The following is a 15,205-nucleotide window of genomic DNA, read 5'->3' as shown; positions in this document are numbered from 1 at the left end:
GTAAAGCTATGTGGGATACCAGATACAGGATGGGATGTTGTTCTGACAGATCAAGAGAACTTAAACTGCTGGACATTTAATCAGTTCCACATTTTTGTGAATGGGATAAACCTCACTTCATCCAAATTTTTAATTGATTGTTTAGAAAATTCACACACACATACAGGAGTTATGGCATGGCCTGGCTCAGCTATATGTGTGTTACCGCTTTTATCCCCCTGAATCAATTACTATTTCATTACTGAAGTATTCTCTTAGATTGCCTGATTTTTCTGGTGTTAGTCTTCTGGGGAAGTCAGACCAAAAAAAAAAAAAAAAAAAAAATTCTTTAATAGAAAGTGCTCTGGAATTGATAAGAGAGATTTTTTCCCCTTAAGGTTTCCCTCCCCTACATTCAAAATAATACCAGTCAGTACTTAAAGTGTCAGGGGAGGAGAGGGCAAGATTTTTCAGAAAAGACTGGGCAACACGTCACGTTTCTGATTCTCACTCCTGGCACCAAAGGACAGTTAACCGAGAAAAACAGCAAACGCCTTCCTCGCGATGGGTTAAAACCAGATGATGAATTTTCTTATCAACACGTTTCTAAAGACAGACAGGCCTGAGTGCTTGAAAGGCGCAAAAATAATGTACTCTTCAGTCTCAGGTACGCAAATATACTTAAGAAAGAGAAGTTTTATTAGGGCAATTTCACTTTATTTTTCCATACAGCAAAGTCAACTACTGCAGTAATAATAAAATAAGCATAAAACAAATTGCAGCCCAAGACAAAATACATAATTTTAAGCAACTACAAGCAGAAAGTAAGTTGTGATTACATAATAGTAAAACCAAGCACATCTGTCCTTTCAGCAGATGAAAGCGGGAGGGTTGCTGGTAAGTGCAACATGATAGCCAGCTGGAACGAAGGCTGGATACACAAATTCATGAAACAAGTGCCCATTAATTACCACATTTGCTTTTCTGAGTGCTTCTGAGTTGAAAATTAAAACCGTGAAATTTGAACTGTGTTTTGTTTTTTTTTCACCTGCTGAAAGAACAGGATCCTACGGCAATTAAAAAACAATCACATAACAACTATAGCTACGGTGTGCTGTTTGGTTTGCCTGCTTATGGTTTAAATTTTGTGAAAGTCAATACTTGTTTTGAAGATTTTTTTTTTTTTGTGAACAATAAACCACTGAAATTGGCAGAAACTGATTTGTATCATATATGTCCTTAGTATAGTTCTCTCTCTTTTTTTTTTTTTTGTTTTTGTTTTTTTCGTTGAAAGTTTTAAACATGCAGTAGTTTCGAAAAATGTACGGAATATCTGATCCATGATTTCACCTTAATGGTTGAAGTACCTGCTATTTTTGGTAATGATCTTCAGGCAGATTTGGCCCAATGGAGTTTTTGTCAGTCATGAGATCTCGGAAGGATGGCATATCTTTCCAGCTGAAAAAATCCTGGCAAACTACAAGCTGTCCACAATAAAGCAAAGCAACATGTTTGAAGGGGTATGGAGTGCTAACTCTGTGCCACTTTTGCAAGCAATTTTGCTCAGTCTGTCATTTTATTAGCCTTAACAAAACTCCTTGTAATTATAGACGTTTTTATTCAAAATAAGATCTTACTATTATACAGGTTTCTCTCTTTTGACTATATACAGAAGTGCAAAAAGTCAACCTTCTCTCTAGACGTTCCAACATGCTAAATTGCAGCATAATCAACCCTCAAGAGTTTGCACACACGCTATAATTCTCATTACGTAAACTTTGAGTATTTGGATTATCAACAAAAAGTCCCTTGTTCTATTTATTGATTATGCAGCTTATTTATAACAAGGCCTGATATTCAGGGATTTCAAAAATATTAAACAATACTTTAACATTTGAAATGGATACAGTAGAAAATAAATTTTATTCTAATATCTAGGATCTAGATCTTCTTATAATAACTAATTACAAACAAAATAAATCATCAAAATATTACTCAATTGTCTGCCAGGATTGTTGCGATAGCAACAACTTAACTTCTTACTTAGCAATGATTATATATTTATAAGATATCCATATAAAAGATCTTTGTTCTTTTAATGAAAACTAGACAAGAACTAACAATGACTGACATTCTTACACTTTAATATTAAATCAGTAAAATATAAATCATTTAGTTAACAATAATACGAATATTCGTATGACACTACATGTAATTCAAAACTGAGTATGTTATGAAGGAAAAACTACTTTAATTTTTTTTTGTATTTTGAAAAATTCATCGGTAAAATCTAATAAAACAATAGTCTATAAACTGAAATGGTATTCAATTGTTAATAGAAAATGAAATCTAATAAATGTAGGAAATGAAAAACTACATTTTAACAAGAAAAATAAGTAGTATTCTATAATGTAACTAACTACAATAACATGTGAAGTCACCATTACTCTCTTAACATGATTGAAATTACATTGGTATGGGTTCCAACCCGTAATGTAATAATCTAAGGCTTTAATAGATGTACAGTACAATCAGTAAAATCAACACATCAGTCTTATATTAGAAAGCATCTCTCTCAAGCATAAAAACTTGCAGTAAACTTGGAAGTATGGAAAGTTCTATAACCGAACTTTCGCTTCTCCCATTCCATACTATAACTACCAGTGACCTAGCCCCTACTTCAGCAATTTTTAGAACTGCTGAACAGAGCAAAAATATCCTTTGCTAGCTGCAACATCCAAACCACAAAAAAAGGAATTCCTTTGGATGAATCCATTCTTAAAAACTGAATGCACATCTATTTTTTTTTTAATTTTGTAAAAGGCTTTCTAAGGCTATAAGCAGTTAATCTGAACAAAACAAAACAAAACAAAACAAATCACATATAAAATTCACCCATGTATTTAACCCACCCAATTACTAGGTTAATTAAACATTTCCCATTTTCATATTTTGGTTTATCATGCATCTGATGACAGTGCTGCTTTCTTCTTTGTTTAGAGTCACTATTTTAAATGTGACTGTGATGAAGCATTTAAGCAAATGTGAAACCATTTTTGCAAAGCATTTATAGTCTTTTGACTTTTGACAGAGCTATAAATAGAAGCAAAATAATTTCCTCAAACATTTTTTTTTGTTATCGTGTCTCAGAAATGGCATATCCCTTTTGAATAACATGTTATACAGTATAGTATGCATAAATATTACACTACAATGCATTAAAATAATTTTATATATATATATCTATTATATATATCTCCAGTATGTGTGAGTTTATCTGTATCAAGAGAGTTTGTGTTGTGCTGTCTATTGTTACTGTAGAGTTAAATTGGCCATTTCTGAGACAGCTTTGGTTTCCAAAAAAAAAAAAAGAAAGAAAAAAAAAAAGAATGGTGCCCTTTGACTGATTAGTACTAGCAAATAAGCAACAAAATGTGGCTCTGAAAACAATAACACTGAAGAAATAATACTCTAATTTGATGTACAGTCTATGGCACTTCATGAGAATCCTTAACAACATGGTACTTAAAGCCATGATGTGCTTTAAAAGATACACAGTTGTGGTTTTGCTTGGCACATTCATCTCTGTCAGATCCCTCCCTCACCACATCTTAAAATCTATTACATTAAAAATATTACTCTTAAACAAAAATGACTGTGCATGCACGCTCTCGTCTATAATGGCAATTTTAAATACAAGGTGCACCTTTGTTATTTGTAAACCTTGAAAGAAATAAACTTATTTTTAAAAAATTATATCTTGGTCTACAGACGTACCAATACATAAGAGAATCATGGTTACACCATAGTCTGTCTTTTCCAGATGGCATGAATATATAGGAAACTAATGAGGTATGCATATCTTAATGCATAACTCTGTGCTAGAAAAGAAAGACGATGTTGTTCTTTTAGACAGGAATATCACCTCAGCACAAATATCAATTAAATGTACAAAGTGTATAGGCAACAGTGTGCAGTGGATTTCCATGTTGTCTTTTCTTCTGGTTAACATGCAAAATGTGGCTGTCTTGTGGCTGAGGGGTTTTGTGTGTGTTGCTTGACGGTATATACAATATGGCTAATGACCTCGTCCTTTACTCTAACCAAGCACACTGTCCTTTCCTCTTTAGTATGATCTACAAGGGAAAAAGAGATAAGCTTCGTTAAACCAGACAGCAGAGCAGTTGCCAATACATACCGAATATGAAAATTACGTTTCTGGATTTCAAGGGTAAATACACGGACGTTGTTCTATCTTCTATAAAAACAAAAAACCCTTCACAAGTACAGGTGGACCTAAATTCACACCTCTAGGAGAGTAACAGGACAAGCACAGCTTAATAAAATCATGAGCTCTTCTGGAACATTACCCAGTATGGAGCTAAAGTATAAAAGATATTTGGGGAATCAAGAGGCAGAACGTCATCGAGCTCTTTTGGAGCGCAGACACTGGGGCACAGAATTTAAGCTCGCTTTAATTCATCTCTTTTATGGTTTAATAGATTTCAAGAGTCACTACCTGGCCCTACAAAATGAAAATCCATGCAACGCTAAGTCCTGTGAAACACGGCTCATCCTGTTTGGGTGCTTGATTAGCACAGTGTATGGCAGGGGGCAGGGGGGTAGAAACTATACTTTAAATAACTATTTTGTATAATTTAAAGTGTGGGATTTTTACCCCCCTAACGCCAAGGGGGAAAAAAAAAATCTCTTGTGCTCCTGACAAATGAAGGTGGAAGAGATAGGACCCCGTACTTGTGAATTAACAGTTCCAGTTTTTACATGACCTTCGTTCTCATCAGAGGCTGTTTACATAGTAAAAGTATGCTTTAGAATACAATCTTGAGAATGAAAGAGGTCACCATTTTGCTACACTCAATGCCCAGTTTAATTATTGCGACTACTCATGAAAATAATCACTTGATAAATAAACACTACATTAAGAGTCGAAGATTCAGTACAGACAAATCCACTGGTTTGCTACTTGGTGAACTTACAGCCACTTGGTATCATTTTTTTCAACCTGGATTATTGCTCAGAACTAAACATAGTTACATATAATACATTTGAAACATACCCAATTGATTACAAAAGCTTGAAGTCCCTCTTTTTTTAAACATGTCAAAAGGAGAATTTTTCTTCCAAACCTACATACTACAAAGTAATGAGCATTGCTTATTTAAAAATGTGGCTCTTGTTCAGGACAAAAATCATTTTTAATAATTTAATTCATGATGGTAGCATGTCTCTGGTAGTACTTCTTGGATTGCTCTCAAATCTTGTCTATCTTCTTCTCCTGCCTGGTCTCAACCTCTGTCCCCTTATCGCAATGGATTATGACCACAAGGGATTCGGAACTGCTTCTCCACCACCAACTCCTCACTCAACACACTGTCCCTTCTTCAGAAAGACCCTCACGCCTCCCTTCTCTCTATAGCAACCATCATGGCCCCGATTCACTTGTTTTCTGACTCTGCTGGAAAAAAGTTGCTCCTTCATCTTTGCTCCAAGAGAAATTTGTTCAAACCTCTCTTATTTTAATATCGTGTGCTGAAATTTACATCTTGATCTCATGGTCTATTCATCTTGATCTCATTGACATGGTAGCACATGGTCACCCAGAGCAGCACACACACAAAAATCATTTGTAAATGTGTTCATGTACAGATACATGAAGGGAAACAACAAGAAGGTTCACCCATCTTATTACCAGATTCAGTTTTAAATGTGGTGGCTGTTTTCAAGTATTAAAAATATTCTGAGGGGCGCCTTGGTGGCTCAGTGGGGTAAAGCCTCTGCCTTTCCAGGGTCCTGGGATCGAGACCCACATGGGGCTCTCTGCTCAGCGGGGAGCCTGCTTCCCCTTCTCTCTCTGCCTGCCTCTTTGCCTACTTGTGATCTCTCTATGTCGGATAAATAGATAAAATCGTTAAAAAAAATATTCTGAGCACATATGATAGCTTGAATGCATGTACTCTGAATGAAGCAGATCCTTTCAGGATAAAAACTGGCCACCTTTCACAAGTATCTCAGTCAATGTGTTTGAAGGGAAATCACAAGAGTTTCAGAGTATTTTTGAGCAATGGCAACATCTTCAGAATTATGCAACCCTCTAAGGTGACCACTTTGAAGTACCTGAAATTCATTTGGATACGTGGATGTAGGTGTATGCCTAGATTTAGTGTGTGTATACACCTATTTAAAGTCCACCTCTTGGGTGCCTGGGTGGCTCAGTCAGTTAAGTGTCTGCCTTCAGCTCAGGTCATGATCCCAAGGTCCTGGGATTGAGTGCCACGTGGGGTTGGGAGAAGCAGGGAGCCTGCTTCTCCTCCTCCCGCTGCTCCTTTCTGCTCTGCTTGTGCTCTCTCTCAAATAAATAAATAAAATCTTAAAAAAAAAAAAATCCAACACTTTACATTCAAATAACCCTGTGTATGTGTGTGTGTGTGTGTGTGTGTGGTGAAGCATGGAGTCAAGAGGGTACATGTTCTCCTTTAAGATTTAGCAAAAAAATTTAAAAATATTTAAAAAAAAATGATGACCTACACCAGGGCTCAGCAAACTGCTACCTGGGAGCCAAAGTGGGCCTGCTGCCTAGCTCTATAAATAAAGTTTGATTGTGACAGAGACTCACCCCTTCATTTCCAGATCACCTCTGACTGCTCTCCTGCCGGGGGCTGGGGGTGGGGGCGGAGCTGAAGGGTTGCAACAGAAGCCACAGGGCCCACGCAGCCACAGATATTTACTACCTGAGCTTTTCAGATAAAGTCTACCAACCCCTGATGGATACCATCCATTTAGTTTTAAGTCCTATTTTTCTTTCTTCATGCTTGTGTTTATTTATTTATTTATTTTTAAGATTTAAGATTTTATTTATTTGACAGAGAGAGAGAGATCTCAAGTAGACAGAGCAGAAGGCAGAGAGAGAGGGGGAAGCAGGCTCCCCGCTGAGCAGAGAGCCCGATGTGGGGCTTGATCCCAGGACCCTGAGATCGTGACCTGAGCCGAAGGCAGAGGCTTAACCCACTGAGCCACCCAGGTGCCCCGCTTGTGTTTATTTCTACTAATAATAACAATCTAATCAACAAATTTTATTTTTCCTAAGTATTATGTATATTCACATGATATTGGCATATGTATTCTAAGTGTGTATGATAAGATTCTTTATAACCCATTTAACATAAAAATGTGATACCTTCCTTAGTCCACTCAAAACCTTCAGTACTGAAACATATGCTGTGTCCTAAGTTCATTCATTCATCTAAGCTTTGTTTAATTTGTCTGTACTTAGAACTGCGCCAAGCACTAGGCAGGTGTTCAATTACGCATAGGAAGATACTGAATTTAAAAAATAATTGAAATAACATAAAACATATAAACATTTTCTCATAAAAATTTTGCAAATTTTTCTGAAGCGCATAATACCAAGGTTATCTTAAAAAACCATTATGAATAAATACACACTATATATAGGACATAATGAACTTACTGTTTAGTGATGAAAATTCTACATCTGGGTTACATACTTGTGGCTAGTCAGATGTTCGGCAGATATTATGGGTATCTAGCAAACAAAAAATTATCTGATGAATGATCCATGCAAGCAAGCCAACAACCAAGAGATGAAAACATTTTAATATTAAATTTTTTTTTAAGAGAAGTGAAATTCAGCTGTGAGGTGACAGTCCTTATCTGGCCAACATAACAGTAAGTTAATGTAGACTTAATGTCAAGGTAGCAACTCATTGTTTAAAGTCTTTGTGTTAAATACTAGTCTATAAATGTTATCAGTTTTTAGGAAGTAAGAGAAGTAAAACTATCAAAAATTCATGCACAGCAGTAATTGAAAGAAGCCCTTTTTGTTGGCCTACACACACACACACACACACACCCCTGTGGTTTCACTTAGGGAGTCATCCAGAAATCAAAGTAGGAAATGCCTTGCCTGCTTTTGTGCAAACGATTGCTCATTTTCGTTCACCTTATGGTTTCTAGCTTTTTTTTTTTTTTTCCAAATTAAAAATACCAGGTAATAATTTTAAAGGCGTACTTCAAAGGAACCCGAGAGGAGCCGAGGTTCATTTCAGAACCTATTTCTGAATCCTGATGGCACAATGTATCGTATTATAAATGGGCATGAGAGTCCAAGTTGAGAGAGAAAATATAGGAAGAAATCAATATAGAGGGGCCTCATCACAATGGTCCCCAAAGCAGTGAACTTCCAACTTGTGGCCGGATTCTCCTCCAACCCAGAACCATGGCCGCTAACCCGGGAGCAGGCAGTGCGGTAGCGAGAGGCAGTCAGAGGACCGAAAGCACGGGTTCTAACCCGAGGGGGACCCATTTCTTGGCTGTGGAACCTTGAGCCAAGCACTTAATTACTCTGTGGCTAAAAGCTTCTTGTCTACAAGATGGCGCTCATCCCAACTCCACAAGGCTGGTGGGAGAAGAGCGACATCACGCCCATGAAGGCATTTCGTTGTTGTTGTCTCAATTTAGATGTCCTAGACTAATTCAACAGATTGCAATCCACAGTCTGGAGTGTAAATTAATATGTCTCTATTTTATTTCCATTTCTCAGCTGACATCTTTACACAATTGTACGGCATCGGCAAATGGCACGAAAATGTGCTCCAAGCATAATGAAGCTTCTCATACCATTTTTCCTGCTGCTGCAGGACAGGATGTTGCACCCAACAGTGTAGAAGCATCAAGGATGGGGCTGTCGAAACAGACCAAGGACCTTCAACACCAATCGATGCAGATGAAGGGCCAGCTATAAACTTCTGCATGCATGCAGGCTGCATTTTGTGGCATCAGCTATTTCCGGCATTGCTAATATACTGTAGGCATATACATATGTATGTATATGTAGATATAATATATGTGTGTATATATATATCCATTTCCCTTTTCTTTCTTTTGGTTGTAAAACAGTACGAAGACCCAAGGTTATGCATGAAATGGTCACAGCACAATGCAAAAAGTAAAGTGTCCCCTACAACCCAGGTGGCCCCAGGGCACGTTGGAATTTGCTTGGCTGTAGTTCCGCTTACACCAGCAATTCTGTCATCATCCGCGGTAAACACAGAGCTCGGCATCATCGATTTGCACCATAAATGGATCGTGTTGAATCCATTAAGAAATTTCTGCCATAGATTACTTACTAACATGCCACATATGCACAATCTAGTATTCTTGTAAATGAGTCTGATGTGTTAGCATAAATCCAGGGCTATTTTGACAAGCTTCAGAAAAACTAATGGTTCTTTGCCAAGAAATGTTTAAAGCTTGTCTGAAACTTTAAAATACATCCATTTTGGCAGGCTGCGTTTGAGAGTTGTGTAATGGCTACACTAATAGTTTACAGTTCTTTGACAGGACGTGGTGTCCTGGGGAGGGCAGGATGCCTACTTCTCACAGCCCGAGCTACAAATTCGGATGGCACTTAATTGGCCTTTTCTGCCCAAGGGGTTACATGTTGATTCTCATCTGATGCCGGTTCTTTTGCTTCATCTGGCTACACTTAAACCACAGCCTGTGTGTGATCTAAAACTGGATTTGGCTCTAAATTTTTTCACATGCTATCAACTGTACTGAACTTTGCTTTCATAACGACCACCTATAAGTTAAAGCCAAAACCTACTTTACCTAAGTCTGACTTTGATTCAACCATTATTTTCCAGAGTACAATTTAAAATAGGATCAGAGAATGCTGGCTGAATCGATGTTCATTTTTAAAACTTCGAATATTTTAATAATCATTTTCTTTCATATAGTCATTCTTATAGGTCATAAAATTCAAGTTTCTGAAAGAGATCTCACTTACTTATGAGTAAACTGTGAAATTGTTACTCCCTGAACTTGTAAGGAACACAGAATGACTGAATTTACCATCTTTGATGTCTTTTCTTTTTTTTTTTTTTTCCCTCCGTAACTCTTCAAAATCTATGCTGGCTAATTATAGAAATAAGAGTTCATAGGGTTTTTTGTTTTTGTGTTTGTTTTTCCTCAAGAGCACTGAGAATCAAAACTTGGATGCCAATTTAATTTATTTAGAATATATAATCTTCTATATAATTAGAATATATAACAAAACCCTCATGAATTTGTAACAAACTCTATTTACAAGACTGGTCATTTGTGGCATTTAGAACGTATTTAAACATTTTGCTTTTTGTTAAGAATTTGGGCAAGCACTAAGAAATGGTATATGCCAAATGTTTATAATAACACCTAAAATCAGCTGCATTTTTGATCGGCCAAAAACACCTGCACAATTGAGACCCAGTGAGAATTGCTTGTGTAAATATCATTTTAGTAGCTTTAGAAATGGAGCCGCGACAACTTTGGAGCACTTATCAATGGCATAAAAGCATTCTGCTGCTCATCATAGAGAGAATGTGTAGGCCAACAAGAGGTATCTTTGAAACCCCATGCTATTAAAGCACCCACCACAGCCCTCACGTACGCACGATTCCCACTGACCTCAATGGGAAATCCGGTGCGTAAGGGCTGTTGGATCGAGCCCTATTAGAGTTGGTTTTTAAGAAACAAAGCTGTAAATTAGCAAACCTGGTTGGCTGTGGCTGTTGCAGCGAAGGGAACACTTGTGGCAGATGTTGTTGCTGCGGACACAGTGGCTGGCGTAGCACCGTGCACCATGGGAACTTTCGGAGGGAAAATCATATAAGCAAACATACAGAAGAGTGTAGCAATATGGAAACCATGGCAACATGGAGGAGATAATTGGGCATGGTATTTATCACAGCAATAAGCCATGTGACGGGACATCATCACCAGCGAGTGACATGCAATCACAGCGCAAAGCAGGACAACATTCCAAGGAGAGAAGGGGAAGGGGTATGAAAGAGAAAAAAAAGGGGAAAAAAAGCTTGTTACCATCAAATCAAGAAAATTGACACAACAGGCTTAATTTGCTACGTCAAAAACAAGAATTTTATATAGTGTTCATAGTCAGACATTCAGAATCTACGTCAAAATACAGGTATTTACTTCATTTATACAGTTATCGATTTTAATGAATGTACTTTTTCTTATTTATTATTATAAAAATACACAATATATTACTTTTATGATATAGATTTTTTGTTGTTACACACCAGAACTCATAGTCCAATCAAAATCCACCAAAGGTGACTAAAGGAAACTTGTGTGTAAAGAAAACATTTATGTGAGTCCATGTCAATTAAATAGAAAATGGCATTTAATTGACAGGTGTTAGTAAAAGGGAAATGGACTTGCCCAATAGGATATAAGTTAAACTTAGCAGTGGATTTTGAGGGGCTGTGAGGTGCACCACAGGTTTAAGATAATCAAGAAACAAAGCTGGCACCTACCAACACTTGTAGCGGGTGTCATGCACAATATTGAGCCTGCCCATCATGCATTGCAACAGGAAGGTGGATTTGAAAAGGGAAAAGAATTAAAACATCCCATCACACGTGTAATTAGGAAATTCATTTGAACAAAGAAGAAAAATTGTTATTATGGGAACAGTGGCATGTAACTGTCAGCACAATCAAATCATACAATAGCACAGTGATCAATTAGAACTAGTCTCGAGTGAAGAATAAAAGCCAGTTTAACTGTGTGCTGGTACACTTTGTTTCTCCTCATCGCTGCCTATAAATAAACGTATGCTGGGAGAAGTTGGAACTTGCTTCGTTCTTTTAAAAATCGTATCGTAATTTGTTTTGTTTTTACTCTGCTTACTAGCCATCTGGCGGCTTTGCTATTTCTGACTTTAACATAGGACTGTATTAACATTTTCTTTACATTGCGCACATGTTAAATAATTAGAGAAGTTATTTATTATTAAAATGCTAGGTAACCCAATGCACAGAACTGGCTTAACAACGTAATAAAACCAAAACGTTCATTTTCATTCCCTTGGTTTTATTTCCCTGTTCACCGTAGCGGCAACCACACAGACAGGGAAGGGGCGGTGACCATCCATCCCTACGGGAATTTTATTGGGAGGGGTACCAGGCAATACATTATGCATAAAGAGAAAGTGAAACTTCAGCCTTGCCTTTGTTTGGAATTTAAATGTAGAAAAAACATTTAGAGGGGCTCTACTTCTATGTCTCAAAGTGGTTTGCTTAAAGGTATCTGGGAAAACAGACTGGTTTTCACCGCTGGGTTAGACCTTCAGGACTTCTTAGAAGAGCAAATGTTCTACAAAATTGCACATACAAAAAAATCGTTGAATAGGCTTCAATGAAAACCCTGAATGGGAGATAATGAAGATCTATCCATCGCATATGGGGGCTTAAGAGTGATGTTTCAATTGTTCCAACCACGGTGTTAAGATTGTTACGTATATAGTCCCTGTTCTCTTCTACATATAAACAGTACAAAATGTAATTTTTTTCTCCCGAGTACAGGGCCCTTCCCCACATAAAGAACTACTGTTCTTTCTATGAGATTATTTTAGATTTCTAGGTTTTAAAATATCAAATGATTTTAAATTTCTATCTAAATCTTGGCACAGCCTATCTAAACACTAGCGGCATCTGGGATGAACATTTGTTAGAAAAATATCTGCCAGTTGAGTCTTGTCAGAGATGGCTCTACAAAACAAAGCTGCCATTGAGAAACACTGGGCTGGCTTCCCTGCAACAGCTGCAATTAGTCTGTTATCACAATCAGACCGTGGGCCCAAGGATCAGTGATCCAGCTCGGTCAAGGTCAAGGAGCTGGGGAGGCATCCTCTCAAGTGGAGTGATATTACCCGGACAGGCTTTTTTTTGGGGGAGACACGGGAAGATCTCTATCATTTGCTGCTACTACCGCATCAAAGACTTGTGAGAGACAACAACAAAAACGGACCAGTAATAACAAAGACGTTAACTGGAGACAGTAGAACAAGTGAAATTTAATCCTGGGTCTAGGTCCTGGGACGACATTATCCTCTCAAGGTCGGGGCAAGGGGACTGGGAAAAGAGAGGATGAGAAGATGAATGAAAAACAGTAATGTGGTATTCCAGGAATATTAGAGCCAGCTTCAGTACTGTACAGGTTGTATGTTTTAAATTTACTGTTTATTGTTATGCTGCACTTTGTCCATTATATTTCATCCCATGCATAATTTAGCCTGCACATGCCGAAAATGAGTTAACTCTCCTATCTGTCTAAAGCTTCTGTGATCTGAATTTTAGTCAGAGTTATCTTCCTCGTTACCACTATAACCAGTGCACACAGTTTTGAAAAGGATTTGCAGCAAATAAACATAAGGCAGCAATGAAAATACTAGCCAGGTGCAATAACTCACAAAAATGAAGACATAATGCTGTAGGACCCACTTACCAAAACCAAAAATCACTTTGAAATGACCATAATATCCATCTTTACATCAAGTGAGTTGATTTACTAATAATGATGCACAAAGAGCCAATTGAAATTTTTAAAATTTTCCACACAAGGTAAATTTTAAGTGAATGTTTTTGTCAATTTCAAATTTCCCCTATGAAGATATTTGCATAGCAGAAGGATGTGTTCCTGAGAAATGCATTACTGTTTGAAGATGCAGGAAAAACAAGTAGGAAGGTAATTTACAATTGCAATGTTTGCACAGTTAAAAATACTTCAAGGAGAAGGGAAGGATTTTAATGGAGATTTGGCTGGAGGTTTGAATTTGGATGTGATAATGCAAGCCTATGTATGGTTAGAAGTAGAAAGCTGATTTAAGGTCTTCTAAAATTTGTATCATTTAGGACTAAATTTGTGTCCTTTAGGGCTGAAAGTTCACAGTCAACTGAATTAGTCTCAAAATTGATATCCGAAACAGCAACAGCTTCATACAGTTTACTTCTGTTTCTATTCAGTGTTTAGAATTCTACTCGAATTGCACTACTGACTTCAAGAAATAACAAATAAAACCTAGTGCTTCCTACCTTCCAGGCTTTATTCTAAACTCTTAGAACTCCCTATGAAAGTGCTTTGAGAGATTGTCTTCTGAAATTGTTTAACACTCCTTTAAACACAATCTTATGAAAAGATTACCATTGGTATCCCCATTTTATTGATGAAAAAACAAGGCATAAAGAGAGATTATAACTTGTGGTGGAGCCGGATTTAAATTCCCAAGCCTGATCTCTAATCACTACACTGAGTTTCAAGTAAGCCATCTGCATTAGTTTCATTAATTATAATAAAAGTGACAAGCTGGGAAATTTTGTTTTGTTTTGTTTTCATGTCCCCGCACCTCCCCTCTCATTCCCATTCCCCGCCCCCAAAGAAAGTTTCCTAGCCTTCTGTTTCTCTACGGTAAACCGCAGCACAGGTCAAAACTGAAGTTGCTTAAAGCACACTATTTTTAGATGGTTTTAAACCACAAGCCCACACTGAGGGGAGTATACTAGGAGGAGAGAAGGGAGGTGGTCTTCAGAGGACAGCAAGTAAACAAAAATGGTGAGGAAGAATGGGGAGAAAAATTCCTCAAGATACAGAGGATGGGAGTCTGCAGGGTCGTGAGTCGTTGGGCACACAGCCTGTTCTTCCACAACCAACCCGCAGGCACGGGCTGTCAAAGGAAAGGGCTGCTTATGAGGCTAAGGAGCTCAGGCAGGCACACCTGTACCCAAGGCAGCCCCAGGAACTCTGGAGTGCCTGCCTCGCTGAGACCCCGGAAGATCAGGCAAGAATCACACCAGCAGTGACCAGTGCTGGCTAAAGATGGAGAATGGACAGCCTGTCTACCCTACTGGACCACACAGGACCTCTCTCTGAGGGTGAAGATAGGAGGAAAGGGAGGGGAGGAGGGAGTCCTGGAATCCTAGCAATGTCTGGTATTTCTATCCAACAGGGTGAGCTTAGAATTTAGAAGTGGACCGAATTTAAATCCAAGAAAATAAACAACTGATGTACATAGCAGTGATATTTCTCACCTACTCTAATCTTGGGGGTGAAACTCATAGCTACAACATAAGTAGACCCTAGATTATGCATGTACTAATAATTTAGTCTTAAAGGGTGAAGATAAAAAAAAAAAGTAGTATGTATCTAAAACTTTAAAAAAAAAAAAAGAAAAGAAACTTGAATGTGAACTTTATCTACTATCTGCATTTATTTTTTAAGCGACATGGAGGGTACAGAACCCCAGTCATGGAGTCAGGTTGTCAATAAGGCCTAGTTCATCTCTTAGGCCACATCATTTTTTAGGACTTCATGTAAAGAGCTCATAGATGGTAAAATGGGACTA

General features: G+C 37.7%; 1 protein-coding gene across 13 annotated transcripts in view; it reads right to left on the bottom strand.

The window, feature by feature from the left end:
• Positions 1–655: 655 nt before the first annotated feature.
• The window catches only part of MBNL1 (muscleblind like splicing regulator 1), a 199,597-nt gene continuing 185,047 nt past the window's right edge, over positions 656–15,205 (bottom strand). For 9 of the 13 annotated variants that reach the window (XM_044251626.1, XM_044251621.1, XM_044251634.1 and 6 more), the window contains 4 exons: positions 11,340–11,375; positions 10,555–10,649; positions 7,469–7,543; positions 656–4,115 (listed from right to left, as the gene is read on the bottom strand). In XM_044251626.1, coding sequence (XP_044107561.1) covers positions 7,487–7,543; positions 10,555–10,649; positions 11,340–11,375 — 188 coding nt within the window. In that variant the 3' untranslated portion in view covers positions 656–4,115; positions 7,469–7,486. The remainder of the gene's footprint in view (positions 4,116–7,468; positions 7,544–10,554; positions 10,650–11,339; positions 11,376–15,205) is intronic. The other 4 variants (XM_044251627.1, XM_044251625.1, XM_044251629.1 and 1 more) reach the window with 3 other exon arrangements.

Source organism: Neovison vison, chromosome 6, assembly GCF_020171115.1.
Source record: "Neovison vison isolate M4711 chromosome 6, ASM_NN_V1, whole genome shotgun sequence".
Lineage (NCBI taxonomy): Eukaryota > Metazoa > Chordata > Mammalia > Carnivora > Mustelidae > Neogale > Neogale vison.
This window is presented reverse-complemented; position numbering and strand designations above follow the sequence as displayed.